The 18,179-nt window shown below is 39.7% G+C and overlaps 1 protein-coding gene across 2 annotated transcripts in view; it reads left to right on the top strand.

The window, feature by feature from the left end:
- LOC135217201 (endothelin-converting enzyme 1-like) overlaps positions 1-18,179 on the top strand; it is a 261,206-nt gene that overhangs the window by 197,886 nt on the left and 45,141 nt on the right. For both annotated transcript variants that reach the window (XM_064252934.1, XM_064252933.1), the window contains one exon: positions 3,554-3,729. In XM_064252934.1, coding sequence (XP_064109004.1) covers positions 3,554-3,729 — 176 coding nt within the window. The remainder of the gene's footprint in view (positions 1-3,553; positions 3,730-18,179) is intronic.

Genomic DNA, 18,179 nt, shown 5'->3' with positions numbered 1-18,179 from the left:
GAACCACGTGATGGTAGCAATTTTTTCTCTAGCAGCCAAGAACACCTGGCATCTGTCGGCTACCCATCTGGCGGGAGTCCACAATGTAGTGGCAGATGCACTGTCTCGATCAGTCCCTCTGGAGTCAGAATGGTCACTGGACCAAGAATCCTTCAAGAGGGTTTGCAAACGAGTACCAGGTCTGGAAGTAGATCTGTTTGCTACAGAGGCAAACCACAAGCTGCCTTGTTACGTAGCCCCAAATCTGGACCCTCTGGCATTCACTACGGACGCCCTGAGTATAGATTGGAACCAGTGGACGAAGATTATTTATTCCCTCCAGTGAACCTTCTCTTGAAGGTGCTGCACAAGTTGAGATCCTTCGCAGGTCAGGTGGCTCTCATAGCTCCTCACTGGCCCAAGAGCAATTGGTTTCCCCTTCTCCTGGAACTAGGTCTTCGTCCTCACTCTCCCAGACTTGAGGCTGTCGCAACAAGTTCAAACGAGGACTGTGTTCGATTCCTCAGGTCTTCACAAAACCCTAACTTTATGGATTTCATGAAGTTTGCAGGTAAGAGAGTAGGGGACATTGATCCACAGAACATTTTGTTCTTAGAGACAGATAAGAGAGAATCTACGCTTCACCAGTATGATTCAGCAGTTAAGAAATTGTCTTCATTCCTCAGGGAATCAAATATCAAAGTAATGACAATGAACGTGGCTATAACCTTCTTCAGGTCTCTGTTTGAACAAGGCTTGGCAGCTGCAACAATAACAACCACGAAGTCGGCTCTGAAAAAATTTTTCTTCTCAGGTTCGGTATCAATCTAACCGAGTCTTATTTCACCTCTATCCCAAGAGCATGTGCACGCCTGCGGCCCATTCACAGACCGTCGTCAGTGTCATGGTTTCTTAACGATGTTCTCAGGTTAGCCTCGGAAACAGACAACTTCAAATGTGATTACCAAACCATTTTGCATAAGTCACTGTTTTTATTGAGTCTGGCTTCAGGTGCCAGGATATCGGAGCTGTCATCTTTATCTAGAGATGAAGCGTATATTGAGTTCCTTTCCTCGGGGGACGTGTTGCTTTCGCCAAATAAAGAATTTCTGGCTAAGAATGAAGACCCCTTGATGAGGTGGTCTCCATGGAAGATTGTTCCGCTTCCACAGGATCCATCTTTATGTCCTGTTAAAACTCTTAAGGACTATTTATCTAGGACATCTACCTATTCCGAGGGCCCCCTTTTCATTAGAAAAGATGGTGGTACACTATCTCTAAAGGGCATTAGGCAGCAGATTTTGTATTTTATCAAGAAAGCCAGCCCAGGGTCATTTCCCAGGGTGCATGACATTCGGGCTATAGCAACTTCTGTAAATTTCTTCAAATATATGAACTTCGATGATCTGAAGAAGTATACTGGTTGGAAGTCACCCTTGGTTTTCAAAAAGCATTACCTTAAGTCTTTGGAGGATCTTAAATATCATGCAATAGCTGTAGGGAGACCAGTGTCTCCTGCTACTACATCAATATAGCACCGTCCTTGTGTCATATGAATCTTTTCCATTATGCCAGCCTCATTAACATTTTACCTACCTCAGCAAATGTTTTAGTTGTTAGGATTGGTGTATAGTGTTACGGTATACAAAATATTAGTAATTATTTTATTATGTGCGTGTTTTTGTTGCCACCAATTTTATTGCTATAATGGTATAATTTTGTAAATAATAAAATTGTATTGTTTTTCCCAATTCTCAGACTATTTTTTGATTTCTTTAACCCTTCTGAGTTCAATTTAATGTTGTATTTCATTTCAGAGGGGTGTAGCTTGGTGTTTCTCTGGTACAATTTCACGGAGCGACACGGTGAGCCCAGAAAAGGGATTTGACGTAGGAAAAATCTATTTCTGGGGGAGGAAAGCCGTGTCGCCCGCCCAGTGAAATCCCCCCCTTTTTTCCCCCCTTGCTGTGCACCAAGCTTCAATGCTATCGATAAGTATGACGTCACAGACTCCTTCAACATGTAGTAGGTGTGACCTATGTGCGGCTCCCCGTATTTAGGGTCCTTTTGATGAGGAAAAAGGCTAATTGGAGGAGGGTTGCTGTGGTAGTGTTTAACCACTCGCCCCAGTTTTTATACCGACACCATTTTATTTAGGTGAGCGAGTCAGAGACTTCTGACATGTCCAATTTAGCAGTTCTCTGGTATTATAGCAAAAAAAAAAATTTAATATTTACCAGAAATAGTGCAACAAGAGGACACATTTCACTGGGCGACACGGCTTCCTCACCCAGAAATAGATTTTTTCCTACAATCAAAATCCCTTATATAGTATACAAATATTATAATTAGATCTATATATATATATATTAATATATATATATATATATATATATATATATATACATATATATATATATATATATACACACACACACATGCATATACATACATACAGGGAGTTCCTGCCTTACGTTCTTGAGACGCATTTTAAGCCAAAAATCTTCATAAGCTGGAAAATCTGAAAAAATCTTAAGAAAACCTTACTTTCAAGGCTTTGGATGTATTAAAAGCTATGTAAATTGCATTTTTATTGCATTTTTATGTGTCTCTTGATCACTTGTTGTTTATCACCTTAATGCGACAAGTGCACAAATTCCCTGGTTTCTGATGCCTTCATATGAGTTAACAATGACAGGTTTTGAGTGGTGAATGGGTTCACTCATTGTGAACACCAATATTAGCGACATCGATTTGGAAGAATCGGGCCGGAAAGAGATTCCATTACTTCTGTGGCCCATAAATTCACTAATGGCAATGTTTATACTGAGTCAGATCAACGATTGTTGGCAGATCATGAGTTAGTTGTGATCTTGGCTTCAAGAGGGCATGTTGTGCTTCTATTTCTCTCATGATGTTTTTTCATTTATTTGCTCATAATTATACATAGGGGTTGCTGTTTTTAGTTCTCATCATTTATGATAGTATGTCAGTTATAATTGTAATTTTGCAAAGAAAATTGTAAAGAAATATTAGAAAAAACATGTATAATCCAAAAAAGTTACTGCATCTTTGATCTCTGTAAATTTATGTAAATATTTTACAATAAATATACTCAGAATGTAAAATGCAGGATTATCTTGTAAAAGAAACCCAAAAAGGGGTTGTAAATTAGTCACTTTCACCTTCCCATGAAAGGTAGGAATTATTTTTTAGAATTTTTTGGGTACCCCATATACAATTGCTTGTCATCCTCTTTCCATGGATGTTTTTTTTTCTTAAATTGGCCGACCTCAGAGGTTGCCCGGTCTGGGGTGCTGCATGTTGTTATTTTTAGCCTGGTTCTTAAGGGTTAATCTTTTCATTTTCCCTAAAGAACAAGATTGTATATTATTTTGAAATAGAAAAAATGTTTAAAAGTAATGGAATCTGTATTATAGATTTTTGAATGTTGTTCCAGAAGGACTGTTTTCTGATTTTTTTTTGCAGTAGATTTTAGATTTCATGCATTTTTTAAGATGAAATGATTGCTAAATTAATATAGCATATACTTAAAGTAATGTGTTTGTTTCAGGATTCCATGAGGAACAGCAGAAAACAGCTGGAACTGAAACTTATTGACCCCATGCCCGAGTCTGAATGGATAGATGCCTTGTCAGCCGATGATGTTACTTATATTCATGAGGCCAACAAGATTGTTATTCCACCACATCTCCTCAGCCCACCTTTATTTCATCGCAACTATCCCTAGTAAGTCTCCAGTTCTAATGAGGTTTGGGTAAATTGAAGAAAAAATTCGATTCATGAATGTTTATGAATGAATTTAATTTAATTTTGGATAAGTTATTTTAATATTTTTAGAAATTTACAGATGAGTGCTGTAAATGCATAAAATTCACAAAATTGTTCAACACAAAATTGTTCAAAAATTCAGAAATGGAAATATTGCTTGAGTTTTTTCTTACTGATGCAAAGGCATTATTTATTTACAATCGCTGTTCATGGAAAGCTGCTTGAACTCATTACCTGAAACAAAAAGTACCACTCGGATCTTACAAAACTATTAAATCCACTAGTCTTTTGGGGAGTAAGTAATGTATAATACCTAGTAATTAAGGCATAACTGACAATGCCTTGTTTTACTTCAAGTTGTTTTTTAGAGAAAAATTGTCTTAGTTTCAGGGAAAGAAAATATTTATGTAAATAGCAATATTTCAAGAAATCTTAAGTTTTGAAGGAACAGGGACCTATGAAACCTAAGGTACTTACCATGGCTCAAATGATTCTATCCCAAATGAAAGTTTATTACTATAAAAGTAATTTGAATTACTTATGTGAGAAAAGTATTACTGTTCTCATTATTTATTGGAATAAAATATATTTCTTATGAATTTTATATAATTAGATGGACACATATTTATAGAATAGAGCAATATGTTTTCTTAATACATTATGAATGTCAGGTATACTGAAGTGCCATGGTACAAGAGTTTCAAGAGAAAACATTAAGAAAGACTAGGATTTTTTTTAAAAGATGCTTAAGACCTTGCCAGTATTTGCTGCAACTAGTTAGTGGGGTTCGGTACCCGGGCGGTGAGGCCAGGTGCCATGGCCCCAGACAATGTGGCTGTACTCTAAAGTAACAGTTATCTAATACCGGTTTTTTTGCTGAGCTAATGCTCGAACTTTTTATTTCCTTTTCTTGTTATTTCCTATGTTGTTGTACCTGCCCTACTTGTCAGAACGTAAGAATTAACAATTCAATGTTTACCGTAAACTACCAACTGAGGGGTAGTTTTCCCGGATGTAATTTTCACCTGTATCTTACCATATTCAGCAACGATTTGAAAATTACTTGGTCTTGTTAGTTAGGTAGTCACTGAGTAGGGAAAGATCCTCTCTCCTTCACCCCTCTTTAACCCCTAATGTTAATAAATTGATCTGTCAGTTGTTAACCCTTAAACACCTATTGGACGTTTAGTATACGTCGACTAAAATTGTCTGTCGGGTGCTTAACGGACGTACAATACGTTGACTACAAAAAGTTTTTTCAAATATTCGGGGAAAGATAGTTATAGACCTAGTTTGCGAAAATTTTGAAATCATGCGCCTTGAGGGATGCTGAGAGTTCATGGATCAAGCTGTTGTTTCGTTTACAAGCGTTACCCAGCTGCGCATGCGCGAATTGCTTTCTTCTTGCACCAGCAAGCATCAGCGACGTGTCGTCGGAGAGCGATCTCTTGCTGCATTTATGTTTTGCAGAAGTTTTGCGAGTGTTAGAGTATTTGTGATGTAACAGGACGTTCACAGAGATGTCCCAATGTCGTCAGGAGCATGAAAGGCGCGTATTGCCTGTCGGTAGTGAAAGTATGAGGCAAGTTTTGGACTTGGATGCTGGAGAGGGACCAAGCACCCAAGGTGACCCAGCTTTCCAACGCCGTGTTGTGCGGCCTCGTGTGGCCGAAAGTGTCCTGAGGGGCATTCGTAAACATTTAGGAGGCCTCCAACAAAAGGACATTGATGAGTACTTGTTGGAGCTCGATCGAGAGCAGCTCGAAAGTCCTCATTTTGATGACAGTTGGTCATCTAGTGACGAGGACATCACGCCCGATGTCAGTGACAACAAATATTTGCCCCCAGTGTCCATACAGGAGCCACAGCCTGAAAGTGAGCTCGAATTTAGTGGTTTTAGTGAGTATGAGGGAGAGTCTGAGGAGGAGGAGGAGGAGGCGCCGTGTTTTGCCTTTGGGACGAGACAGAGAGCGAGGGTGAAAGTGAGGGAGATGGGCTGGTGGGGGGTGGGAGTGTGAAGTCGTGCCCGAGCACGTGCGTGTACGTGTGCACAGGCCCGTAGAAAGTCGCAATGTCGCGCCAGCCTAGGTGAAGGCCGTTCATCCGTAAGTGATGAGAGGTGGTTGGAGGACCCAACCCCACCTAACATGCACCCATTCACGGCAGCACCTGGACTGACCGTACCTGTTCCTCTCACTGCACTGGGGTTCATTCAGCTGTTCCTGATGCAGGAATTGCTGGAATACCTGGTTGCAGAGATGAAGGATTATGCTCGGTACTGCCATGACAAACTGCGGACAACGTTGTTGTATCGCTGGCGGGCTGCAACCTCACGGACATGGTGCATTTTTGGGGCTTCACATTTTTTTTGGAATGATGCCTGCTGCCGACATCAGGCAATATTGAAGGCGGCATTTTTTTTCTAGTACACCCAATGTGCCCACGCGGCGTTATGGCCCGTGATAGTTTCCTGGTGTTGGACAGGTATTTCAACGCCTTCAACCGAAGGGCGGACAGGTATTTCAACGCCTTCAACCGAAGGGCGGACAGGTATTTCAACGCCTTCAACCGAAGGGCCATACCCAAAATAACCCCGACCGCCTCATCTTAGTCCGCCCATTGTTGGATTGCATTCGTGAACGGTGCCAGTTTCTCGTGGTTCCTGCCAAGTACCTTTCTTTGGATGAGGGGATGATGCCTTACAAAGGACGTCTCAGTATAAAAGTGTACAACCCCTTGAAGGCAAAAAAATATGGTGTAAAATTATTTTTTATCATGGAGTCCAACACTGGATACATTGTGGACTTCTCGGTGTATTCTGGAGTCTTCTCCACGCTGCGTGACACTGTCTTCGGTCTTGTGAATCGTTTCCGTAACCAGGGATACCACCTGTTTATGGATAATTATTATAACTTGGTATCCCTGGCCCAGGAACTGTATGAAGTAGGTGTGCACATCAGTGGTACCCTTCGGTTGGTGCATGGGGCCCTGAATGTCCTCAAGAGGTTCGCTAGCCAGCCGCAACATCTGGCAAGAGGAGAGAGAGTGGCGGCGGAATGGAGATGTCTTCGCCATCTGTTGGAAGGGGGTCCGACTCATGCCCATGATTACGAGGAGTCATGAGCCCATCCAAGAAGAGATCGTGCAGTGGAAGAAGACATGTCAGCAGGGCCGAGTTACATATGAGGAGTTTCATGTCCAGCGGCCTACTGTCATTGGGCACTACAACAGGCACATGGGAGGAGTTGATCTCTTTGATCAACTCATCCAGTATTATCTCTTTGCCAGGAGAACCAGGAGGTGGACACAGAAGCTCCTCAAATACATCCTTCAGTTGGCCCTCCAGAATGCCTACATCATCTACTGTGGGTACAATTCCGACCCCCGGAGGTTGTCCCACATGCAGTTTCTCGAGGTGGCTGGGAATGCCCTCATAAACTTCAATCCTGATGAGTGGGCTTCCAACACTGCTCCCCTGCCCCGAGCTCCAGATCTGCCACTAGAGGAAAGGGCAGATGTTAGGAGGGCCAACCTCGGTCGTCCTGCTGCTACCGCCGCCCCTGCTGCCGCCACCCTTGATGATGCCACCCTCTCTCAGATTCCGACTTCCCGTCAGATAGTGGACCCTGTGTGTTGGCTGCTGCCAGGGGATCACACACTGGAGCTCCAAGAAGGGCGCAGGCAGAGATGGTGCCGGGTGTGCCATATGAATGGCAAAAGAAGAGACACCCGGTATGTCTGTCACACCTGCAAGGTAGCACTTTGCTGCAAGTATGGGGAGTGTGACCGCAAATACCACACTGCAGTCATATATTGGAATGCGCTGACCCAAGGGACAATGGAGGGCGCAGTGGACTGCCGAAGGGTGGCCTGTCGGCAGTAAGGGCGCTCGTCTCCTCCTCCACCTGTACCTTGTCATGTCGAGAGGAAAAAAATGCAAGACTCTTCAATGGAGGAGGGAGAAAACAAGAATAAAACAGTCAGGATTACGAGTGAGTATTCTGCATTGATTTTATATTTAGTTTTATATTTATTATAACTTTTTATATACTTTGTATTTATTGGTGTTTTGTATATTTTTTCGTTTTCAGCCAAAAAAAAGTTTTTCACCTGCATTCCTTTTATTTATGTATTTGTACCAGAATAAAAAAAAATATATAATATATATATATATATTATATATATATATGTATATATATATATATATATAGATATATATATATTATATGTAGTGATATATAATATATATATATATATATATATATATATATATATATATATATATATATATATATATTATATATTCTGGTACAAATACATAACTAAAAGGAATGCAGGTTATATATATATATATATATATATATATATATATATATATATATATATATATATATATATATATATATATCTATCACAGTGGTACCTTGGCATACGAAAGTCCCAGCTTACGAAAAATTCAAGTTACGAAAGCAAATGCGAAGATTTTTTTGGCGCTACATACGAAAGTAATTAAGGTTATGAAAGGTTGTTGCTGTAAAGTCCTGAGATTTCCCCGGACCACCGATAATTTTTAAACTCGCACGCCGCCAACTGAGTAGACTCGCCACCATCCTCCCGCTCTCCTATTGGTTCCTGATGCTAGTCACCGCCATAAGATCCTGCTCTCCTATTGGTCAGCATCTCTCCCATCGTGCTCTACAAAAAGGCGTTCTTCTTCGGCCACTCGGTAGCAGCATCGTTTGTGTATGCACACGGAATTCGTTTGTTTACATATACGATTTTGTTTGTTAACGTAAATTTGTGTTAGTGATTTCGTTGTACTACTTTATTGTGTTGTGTGAGAACTTTAGTACATATACTACATAACTTAATTACGTAGTCATGGGTCCCAAGAAAGTTGCTGAAGTTCATGGAAAGAAGAGGATGCGCTCTATGGAGACGAAGATGGAGATAATTAAAAATTATGAAGCTGGCATGCGGTTGAGTGTGATTGCTAAGGAATACGGCCGAAATCCGTCGACGATAGGCACCATTCTTAAGCAGAAGGAAGCCATCAAATTAGCTACACCTTCCAAGGGCGTTACTATTTTGTCCAACAAGAGGAGCCACGTGCACGACAAGATGGAGAGGCTGCTTCTTGTCTGGATAAAAGACAAAGAAATTGCTGGCGATACGATAACCGAGACGGCAATCTGCCACAAGGCCAGCGCTATTTTCGGCGATTTGATTGCCCAGGCCGAAGACGACGGAGAAGGGACATCGATGCCAACCCCAGACTTCAAGGCTTCTCATGGGTGATTTGAAAAATTCTGGAAACAGACTGGCATCCCTTCGGTGGTGCTGCATGGGGAAGCGGCCAGCTCGGACACAAAAGCAGCCGAAGCCTTTATTAAGATGTTCGACGAGATGACGATCAACAAAGGCTACAGTTCTCAGCAAGTCTTCAACTGTGATGAGACTGGCCTTTTTTAGAAAAAATGCCTCGTCGGACGTACATCACGGAGGAAGAGAATAAGCTACCCGGGCATAAGCCTATGAAAGACAGGCTTACGCTCGCACTTTGTTCGAACGCCAGTGGGGATTGCAAGGTGAAGGCCCTACTTGTGTATCATTTGGAGACTCCTCGAGCCATCAAGGCCCACAAAGTGCTAAAGGAGAAGCTTCCGGTGATGTGGAGGGCTAACGCGAAAGCCTGGGTAACGAGACTGTTGTTCACCGAGTGGGTAAATCTGTGTTTCGGCCCGACAGTGAAGAAATTCTTGGAAGAGAAGCGCCTCCCTCTGAAATGTCTGCTGTTGTTGGACAATGCCCCTGCTCACCCTCCTGGCCTCGAGGAAGATATCCTAGCGAAGTATTCTTTCATCAAGGTTCTTTATCTTCCGCCTAACACCACCCCTCTCCTCCAGCCCATGGACCAGCAAGTGATATCGAACTTCAAGAAGCTGTATACGAAACATCTTTTCAAGAGATGTTTCGACATCACCGATACCACAAACATCACCTTGCGTGAATTTTGGAAGGAGCATTTCAATATCGTAATATGCATCCAACTCATCGATCAAGCTTGGCAGGAGGTTTCGAGGCGAACCTTGAATTCTTCGTGGAGGAAACTGGCCTCATGCTGTATCCACCCGAGACTTCGAGGCATTCGACGTGGGCAAAGCTGGTGCAGATTCAGAAACAGTTGACGATCCTGAAACTGTTTCACAACCAGATCTTGATGAGATTGTTGCACTCAGTCCATGGGGCTGGTCGTCGACGAAGACGACATCAATGACCTTCTCGAGGAGCACCAAGAGGAGCTTACGACAGATGACCTGAAGGAGTTGGAGGCCATGCAACGTAACGTCGTTCAAAAAGAGTTCTCTAGCAGTGGCGAGGAGGAGGAGGACGACCCTATGACAACGGCAGAAATTAAGGATGCTCTAGCTGATTTTCATAAGGTGCAATCATTTGTAGAAAAGAGACACCCCGAAAAGGCTTACACAGCTCGTATGCTATGTGGTACATATTAGTAATACATATTAAGTTAGATATTGAATGGTCCAAATTGTTGTATTTCATTGTTTATTGGTCAATTTAGCTTTATTATAAAATTTACTGGGGTGTTCTTGTAGGGCTTGGAACGAATTAGGCAATTTACATGTAAAATGCAGTTCAAGATACGAAAACCTGAGGTACCACTGTGTATATATATATATATATATATATATATATATATATATATATATATATATATATATATATACATACACATATATTGTTATTTTTTGGTAAGACAAAAAAATCTAACATTCTAGTGATATTCAATCATTTACCTACATTTTGCAACAAACGAGAAGTCTCTAGCACAATATTTCGATTTATGGTGAATTTAAAAATAAAACTTTAATTCCCACCGCACGCGGTAACTCGGCCGAAAATCTCAGAAATGATTGAGTCACCTTTTCATAATTTTCGCACCATTTTATATTAAGCCTTACATAAAGTGTTAACATAAAGTGCTATACATAGCTCATGGTTGTAGCTTTTACCAGTTTTGAAATATTTTCATAAAAATCCCGATAAATAGAAAAAATTCGACCTTTGGTCAAATTTAACTCAACCGAAATGGTCGAAAAATGCAGTTGTAAGCTACAACTCTTAGAGTCTAGTAATATTCAATCAATTACCTTCATTTTGCAACAAACGAGAAGTCTCTAGCACAATATTACGATTTATGGTGATTTTTTGAAAAAAAAAAAAAAATCCTTCCCTCTGCGCGCGATAACTTGGCCTAAAATCTCAGAAATGCTTGAGTCACCTTGTCGTAATTTTTGCACCATTTTATATTAGGACTTACATAAACATAAAGTGTTATACATGATGAAAATGTGTGCAATTTCATGTAGAATACAACAAAAAATAACTCATGGTTGTAGCTTTTATCAGTTTTGAAATATTTTCATATAAATCACGATAAATAGAAAAAATTCGACCTTAGGTCAATTTAACTCAACCAAAATGGTAAAAAAATGCAATTGTAAGCTAAAACTCTTAGATTCTAGTAATATACAATCAATTACCTTAATTTTGCAACAAACGGGAAGTCTCTAGCACAATATTTCGATTTATGGTGAATCTTTGAAAATAACTTTTTCCTTCCCTCTGCGTGCGGTAACTCAGAAATGCTTGAGTCACCTTTTCGTAATTTTCGCACCATTTTATATTAGGCCTTACGTAAAGTGTTACACATTTAAATGTGCGTAATTCCATGTAGAATACAACAATTAATAACTCATGATTGTAGCTTTAATCAGTTTTGAAATATTTTCATATAAATCACGATGAATAGAAAAAATTTGACCTTCAGTCAACTTTAACTCGACCGAAATGGTCGAAAAATGCAATTGTAAGCTAAAGCTCTTACAGTCTAGTAATCAATCAATTACCTTCATTATGCAACAAACGGGAAGTCTCTAGCACAATATTTCAATTTATGGTGATTTTTTGAAAAAAACGTTTTCCTTCCCTCCTCACATGGTAACTCGGCCGAAAATCTCAGAAATGCTTGAGTTACCTTGTCGTAATTTTCGCACCATTTTATAGTAGGCCTTACATAAAGTGTTGTACATGATGAAAATGTGCGCAATTTCATGTAGAATAAAAAAAAATAACGCATGGTTGTAGCTTTTACCAGTTTTGAAATATTTTCATATAAATCACGATAAATTGAAAAAAATTTACCTTTGGTCAACTTTAACTCAACTGAAATGGTCGAATAATGCAATTGTAAGCTACAACTCTTACAGTCTAGTAATATTCAATCAATTACCTTAATTTTGCAACAAACGAGAAGTCTCTAGCACAGTATTTCGATTTATGGTGATTTAAAAAAAAAACTTTTTCCTTCCCTCTGCGCACGTTAGCTCTGTCAAAAATCTCAGCAATGCTCAAGTCACCTTGTCGTAATTTTCGCACCATTTTATATTAGGCCTTACATAAAATATTATACAAGAATATGTGCGCAATTTCATGTAGAATACAACACAAAATAACTTATGGTTGTAGCTTTTATCTGTTTTGAAATATTTTCATATAAATCATGTTAAATAGAAAAAATTCGACCTTCGGTCAACTTTAACTCAACCAAAATGGTCGAAAATTGCCATTGTAAGCTAAACCTCTTACAGTATAGCAATATTCAATCAATTCCCTTCATTTTGCAATAAACGAGAAGTCTCTAGCACAATATTTCGATTTATGGTGATATTTTGAAAAAAACTTTTTCCTTCCCTCCATGCGCAGTAACTGCCGAAAGTCTCAGAAATGCTTGAGTCACCTTGCCGTAATTTAGCACCATTTTATATTAGGCCTTACATCAAGTGTTATGCATGAAAATGTGCTCAATTTCATGTAGAATACAACAAAAAATAACTCCTGGTTGTAGCTTTTATCATTTTTGAAATATTTACATATAAATCACGGTAAATAGAAAAAATTCGACCTTTGGTCAACTTTAACTCGACTTATACGGTCGAAAACTGCAATTGTAAGCTAAAACACTTACATTCTAGTAATATTCAATCAATTACCTTCATTTTGAAACAAACGGGAAGTCTCTAGCACAATATTTCGATTTATGGTGAATTTTTGAAAAAACTTTTTTTAACATCCGCGCATTACGAATTCATGCATCATTTTGTAATAATATTTTCTCTGTGTTGCTTTGATCGTTTTATAATTTGTTATATACCAAAATCATCGTAATTTAGTGTACAATACAGCAAGAAAAATTAACTCATTAGCTTTAATCGTTTTGCTCACAGCGCGATTTGTATACAATTATATTTGAACATTTTTTTCGCGCTGTCATGTATTCCAGTATTTATATATGATAATGATATTTTTTTCATTTCTGATGGTTGCATACTAACCTTCAGGCAATGACAAAAAAGGAGCCAAAAATGAACTCTTAATCTTGAAAATTAAGCGTGCTGTGATTTTTTGAAAAAAAAAAATTTCCGCTTCGGCGCTAACTCCTGAACGCCGCCGGCATACAAGAGACACTTTGGGAAATAGCGTCTCGCCGTTTAAGGGTTAAGCACTTACGTGGGATTCTGCACCGGTGAAAACTGCTTGCAGACAACAGACAGACAGACCAAACTACTGTTTTTTGCAGTAAAATGGTGTATGTATTTGATGTTTAAAAGTAATTTTTTTTCTTGAATAATTTTGGTAAAGAAGGCTTAACAGAAACAGTATCATATACTAGTCAGATTGATATATTTTGCAATAAATGAACTTATAAAAGTAAGAATAAATAAACCAGTCAGTGCTGTTAGGGTGGTTAATCATTTATTGCCTAAAAATTTAATCTCTTTAACCTTTTTTATTTACTAGGTAACAAAAATGAAAAAGCTTATAATTAGCCTCAACCATATTAATATGAATGTACCTATATGGGTGTGCCATTTAGCATTTTTGAAATCAAGACATGGTGTGGCTTTGAAAGATGACCGGAATTACCTTTTAGATGGTCAATTCTGATAAAATAATTCCTCAGAAATATGAAACCAGGGCATGGGTGGCCAAAGATCCACATGGTTCCTTTCCTTCTTCCTGCTGTTTGAGCGCTAGGAATAGATTTTAAAAGATATGGAGATTCAGGTTAAATTTCAGAGTTGAATACTTTATTTCTTTATTAAATCATCACCCTTTACCAGTTACCCTATGAAGTAAACCCTTTCTGATGTAGAAGAGCATTCTCTGCAAATGCCACTAATGAAGATAAATTCATATTTTTATAGTTGAGAAACTTCCATGAAGACATTGATAGCCTAAGAATGCATTTGCAGGCTTTAGAACGAGATATATTATTGTATTAGGGCTCCATGTTTAACTCATTTAGTGCTGTTGAAAATTTCGAGAGTATGAATATTTTATTTCTCCCAAAGTTAATAATTGTGTTGTAAAACTTTTGAATTCCACATTTGGCATCGCAATTTCAATTGGAATTACATATTCACTTGTGTTGTTTAGTTCATTTACTTATTGGAGAGCTCTTAATCATTTCAGATAGAGATCTATATACTGCTTAAGCTGGGCCATTCTTCCCATTTTGACTGTCCTTGGTTGTCTTTTTCTGGGACTTGAATTCAGAACTCTTTCTTCCTCAACCATATTATCTTTTGTTATGTTTAGCACCATCTCATATGTCTTCTATGCCATAAAACTTCCATGTACAGTCAAACCTCAGATTTCGTATGCCCTGGCTTTTATATGATGTGGTTTTCGTAGACTTTTTCTGACAAAATTTTGACATATCCTTGGATTACGTACACCCATAAAACTCTTTCCAGGGCCCACCTCGTGACTAGGCTCCGTACTGAGTGCCCAAACAAAGCATCCGTGTTCTCTCATGACCCATTCTACCTTTGTTTCTTGGTGAATGAGTATCAATTTGCATGTTATTCTGCATCACCCACGTGTTCATAATGTTTTGTGAATTTTTTCTAGTGCAACTGAAAAATACTATAAAATTCAAGAAAGAACACATAGCAGAGTATGAAAGTGGCATACGTGTGGCTGATCTTGCTAGGATGTACAGCAAGTCTATTTCAACAATCGGCTCTATCCTAGCAGAGAAAAAAGAAAGAAAGGCAGCTGATTTTGTGAAAGGGGTGATGTCTTTAACGAGACAGAGAGCTCAACTGGTCGAAGATGTCAAGGAGCTGTTGTTGGTGTGGATCAACAAAATGCAGTTAGTGGGAGATACAGTGGACCCCCAGTATTCGTGTTCTTTACATTCACGGAGACACTCATATTCACCGATTTCTCTATGGACTACATCTACCAATTATTTGCAGGGAATTTGCGTATTCGCTGTATTTTTCTATGAGAAATATTTACTAATTGCTGTATTTTTATATCAATTTCATGATTAAATGTACTTTTTGTGATAAAACTGTTAAAACAAACCAGGTTTATAAGCATTTTTAGTGGGGTTTTCTTGAGTTTTAACTAACAAAATAGGCAGTTCTAAGCATATTTGTAGGGGTTTTAGGTATTCGTGGATTCTAGCAATTCACAGGGGTGGGGGGTTCTAGAACGTATCCCCCACAAATATGGGGGCCTGTCCACCGTAGAGTTTTGGAAGCGATAATTTGTGAAAAGGCAAGGATGTTGCATGCCAATCTCAGTAAGAAAATGCCTACAACAACAGCTGCCGTTAGTGATTTTAAGGCCAGCAGAGGCTGATTTGAAACATTAAAAAAGCAAACGGGCACACACAGTGTCGTAAGGCATAGGAAGGCTGCGAATTCCAACAAACATGTCGTCGAATAATTCATTGATGAATTCAAAGAATATTTAGAGGCTAAAGGATTCCTCCCTCAACAAGTCTTCAATTGCGATGAAAGCGGCCTCTTTTAAAAAAATGCCAAAGAGGACATCATGCAGGAGGAAAGTTTGCCAGGACACAACCCTATGAAAAATGGGCTAACACTTGTTCTGTGGAAATGCCAGTGGGGATTTCAGAGCTAAGCCCCTACTGGTGTATCACTCTCAAACTCCCCAACTATTCAAGAAAAACAATGTCATCAAGAATAAATTGCCTGTGATTTGGATGGCTAATAAAAAGGCATGGGTCATGAGACAGATTTTCATTGAGTGGATCAATGAAGTGTGTTAAGTCCTTTGATGAAGAAATACCTGCAGGAAAATCAATTCTCACTCAAGTGCCTCCTGGTAATGGACAATGCTCTTGTTACATCCTCCTGGCTTGGAAGACCAGTTGCTAAATGAATTTAAATTCATCACAGTGAAGTTCTTGCCCCCCTAATACCATTTCTCACATCCAGCCGTTGGACCAACAGTTCATTTTAAACTTCAAGAAACTGTACATGAAGGCACTGTTTCAAAGGTGCTTTGAAGTGACCTCAGAAACTGAATTGACCCTAAGAGAGCTCTGGAAGGACCAGTTCAGTATCTTCAGTTGTATAAGCCTTACAGATAAAGCTTTGCAGGGAGTGACTTCCAGGGCAATGAACTGTGCTTGGAGAAAATTGTGGCCAGAATGTTACCTCGTGAAGGATTTTGAATGATTTGAAGCTGACCCTGACAACCCTATGCCTGTTATGGAATTTATCGTGTTTCAGGGGAAGTCTTTGGGCTTGAATGTGGAAGAGTTAGTGTATGCCCACAGGGAAGAGCTAACCACTGAAGAGCCCCGTACGGGAGTAGCGCTGTCAGTGCACCTCATGCGATGCACTGTAGGCATTACTTAAGGTTCTTTGCAGCTTGCCTTCAGCCCGTAGCTGCAACTCCTTTCATCGCTTTTACTGTACCTCCTTTCCTATTCTCTTCTATCTTACATTCCACCTTCTCCTAACAATTACTTCATGTACAAGCGCAAGGTTTTCTTCCTGTTACACCTATCAGCCCTTTTACTGTCAGTTTCTGTTTCAGCGCTGAATGACCTCATTGTTCCCAGTGCTTGGCCTTTAGCCTAAATTCCACGTTCAGTTCAATTCAACCACTGAAGAGCTGCAAGACCTTCTGCAGGAACAGCAACAAACGGCAGATGAGGAATCGGAGGAGAAAGAAGAGAAAGGGGATAATGTGCCTATTTCAGTGATTAAAGACATGTTTGCTTACTTCAGTGATTAAAGACATGTGTGCTAAGTAGAGTGATGTAAAAAAAATTGTCGAGAATTATCATCCCAACAAAGATGTAATCCGTGTCTCCAACATATTCAATGACTCTGCCTTGTTTCACTTTAGGTAAATTTTAAAGAGATGCCAAAAACAAATGTCTCTAGACAGTTTTGTTGTGTGACAGTGGTCCAGTGACTCTCAAGCTGGTCCAAGTGCCAGTAAAAAATGAAGAGGGGAAGTGATCCCAGATAGTGCTAGCAAAAACAAAGAGAAATAACCCCAGATAGGTCCTTGATACCTGAACTCCTCCTGGAGGGGATTCCCTCTTCCAAACAATAACCTCTCCTCCCTCTCCCTTCCTCTCCGTCTTCCTTACGCTAACAAAAGTCTTCCATAAAGGTAAGAGTGATGTTAAATGTTCATTTATTTGTTTCATTTTTAGATTTATCTTCCCGCCACTGGCCAGTGGCATAAGGCTGATACAGTTCCTCTCCATCTGTCTCTATCCCGAGCCATTTCCCTCGCTTCCTTTAAGTTTTGGATTTCATCCTCAAGATCCCTGACAATTATGTCTATCCACCTCGTTCTTGGTCTACCCAGCGGTCTTCTTCCTATTTGTACTGCTCTCAGTGCTCTCCTGGGGTCTCTATTCTCTTCCATCCTCTCAACATGTCCAAACCATTTCAGCCTTCCCCTCTTCAACCTGGTACTGACTGGCCTTTGCCTCAATCTCACCCTGATGTCTTCATTTCTAACATAATCATCCCATTTAATGCCAAGTATTCTTCTCAGCAGCTTCATCTCAAAAGCATCCAACCTTTTCTCCTCTGTTCTGGTCAGTGCCCAGGTGGACGAGCCATACATCAGGACTGGTAGTACTACTGCATTGAATATTCTCATCTTAGTTCTCAAGCTGATTTCATGCCTCGACCAAACGTTTTTTCTCAGAACCTCAAAAGCTCTTGCTGCTCCTAGTTTTCTTCTTTGTATATCTTCAATTTGCCTCCCGTCTGCTGTTACCACACTTCCCAAGTAAACAAACTTCTCAACTTGCTTGAGTTCCTGTCCTCTGATTGTCATATCCTCCATGTGCACCCAATCATCATCCTTACTCACAACCATGATCTCGCTCTTCTTTGTGCTGATGTTCAAGCCAAAATTCTGTGTCTCTGACTCCATCCTCATTACCATACCTACCAGCACCAGCCACGTATCAGCAACCAACGCAACATCATCAGCAAAGTCCAAATCCATAAAAACTTCTCCACCAA

The sequence above is a fragment of the Macrobrachium nipponense genome, chromosome 7 (genome assembly GCF_015104395.2).
Source record: "Macrobrachium nipponense isolate FS-2020 chromosome 7, ASM1510439v2, whole genome shotgun sequence".
Lineage (NCBI taxonomy): Eukaryota > Metazoa > Arthropoda > Malacostraca > Decapoda > Palaemonidae > Macrobrachium > Macrobrachium nipponense.
The sequence above is the reverse complement of the archived record's forward strand: the minus strand, read 5'-3'. Positions and strand labels throughout refer to the sequence as shown.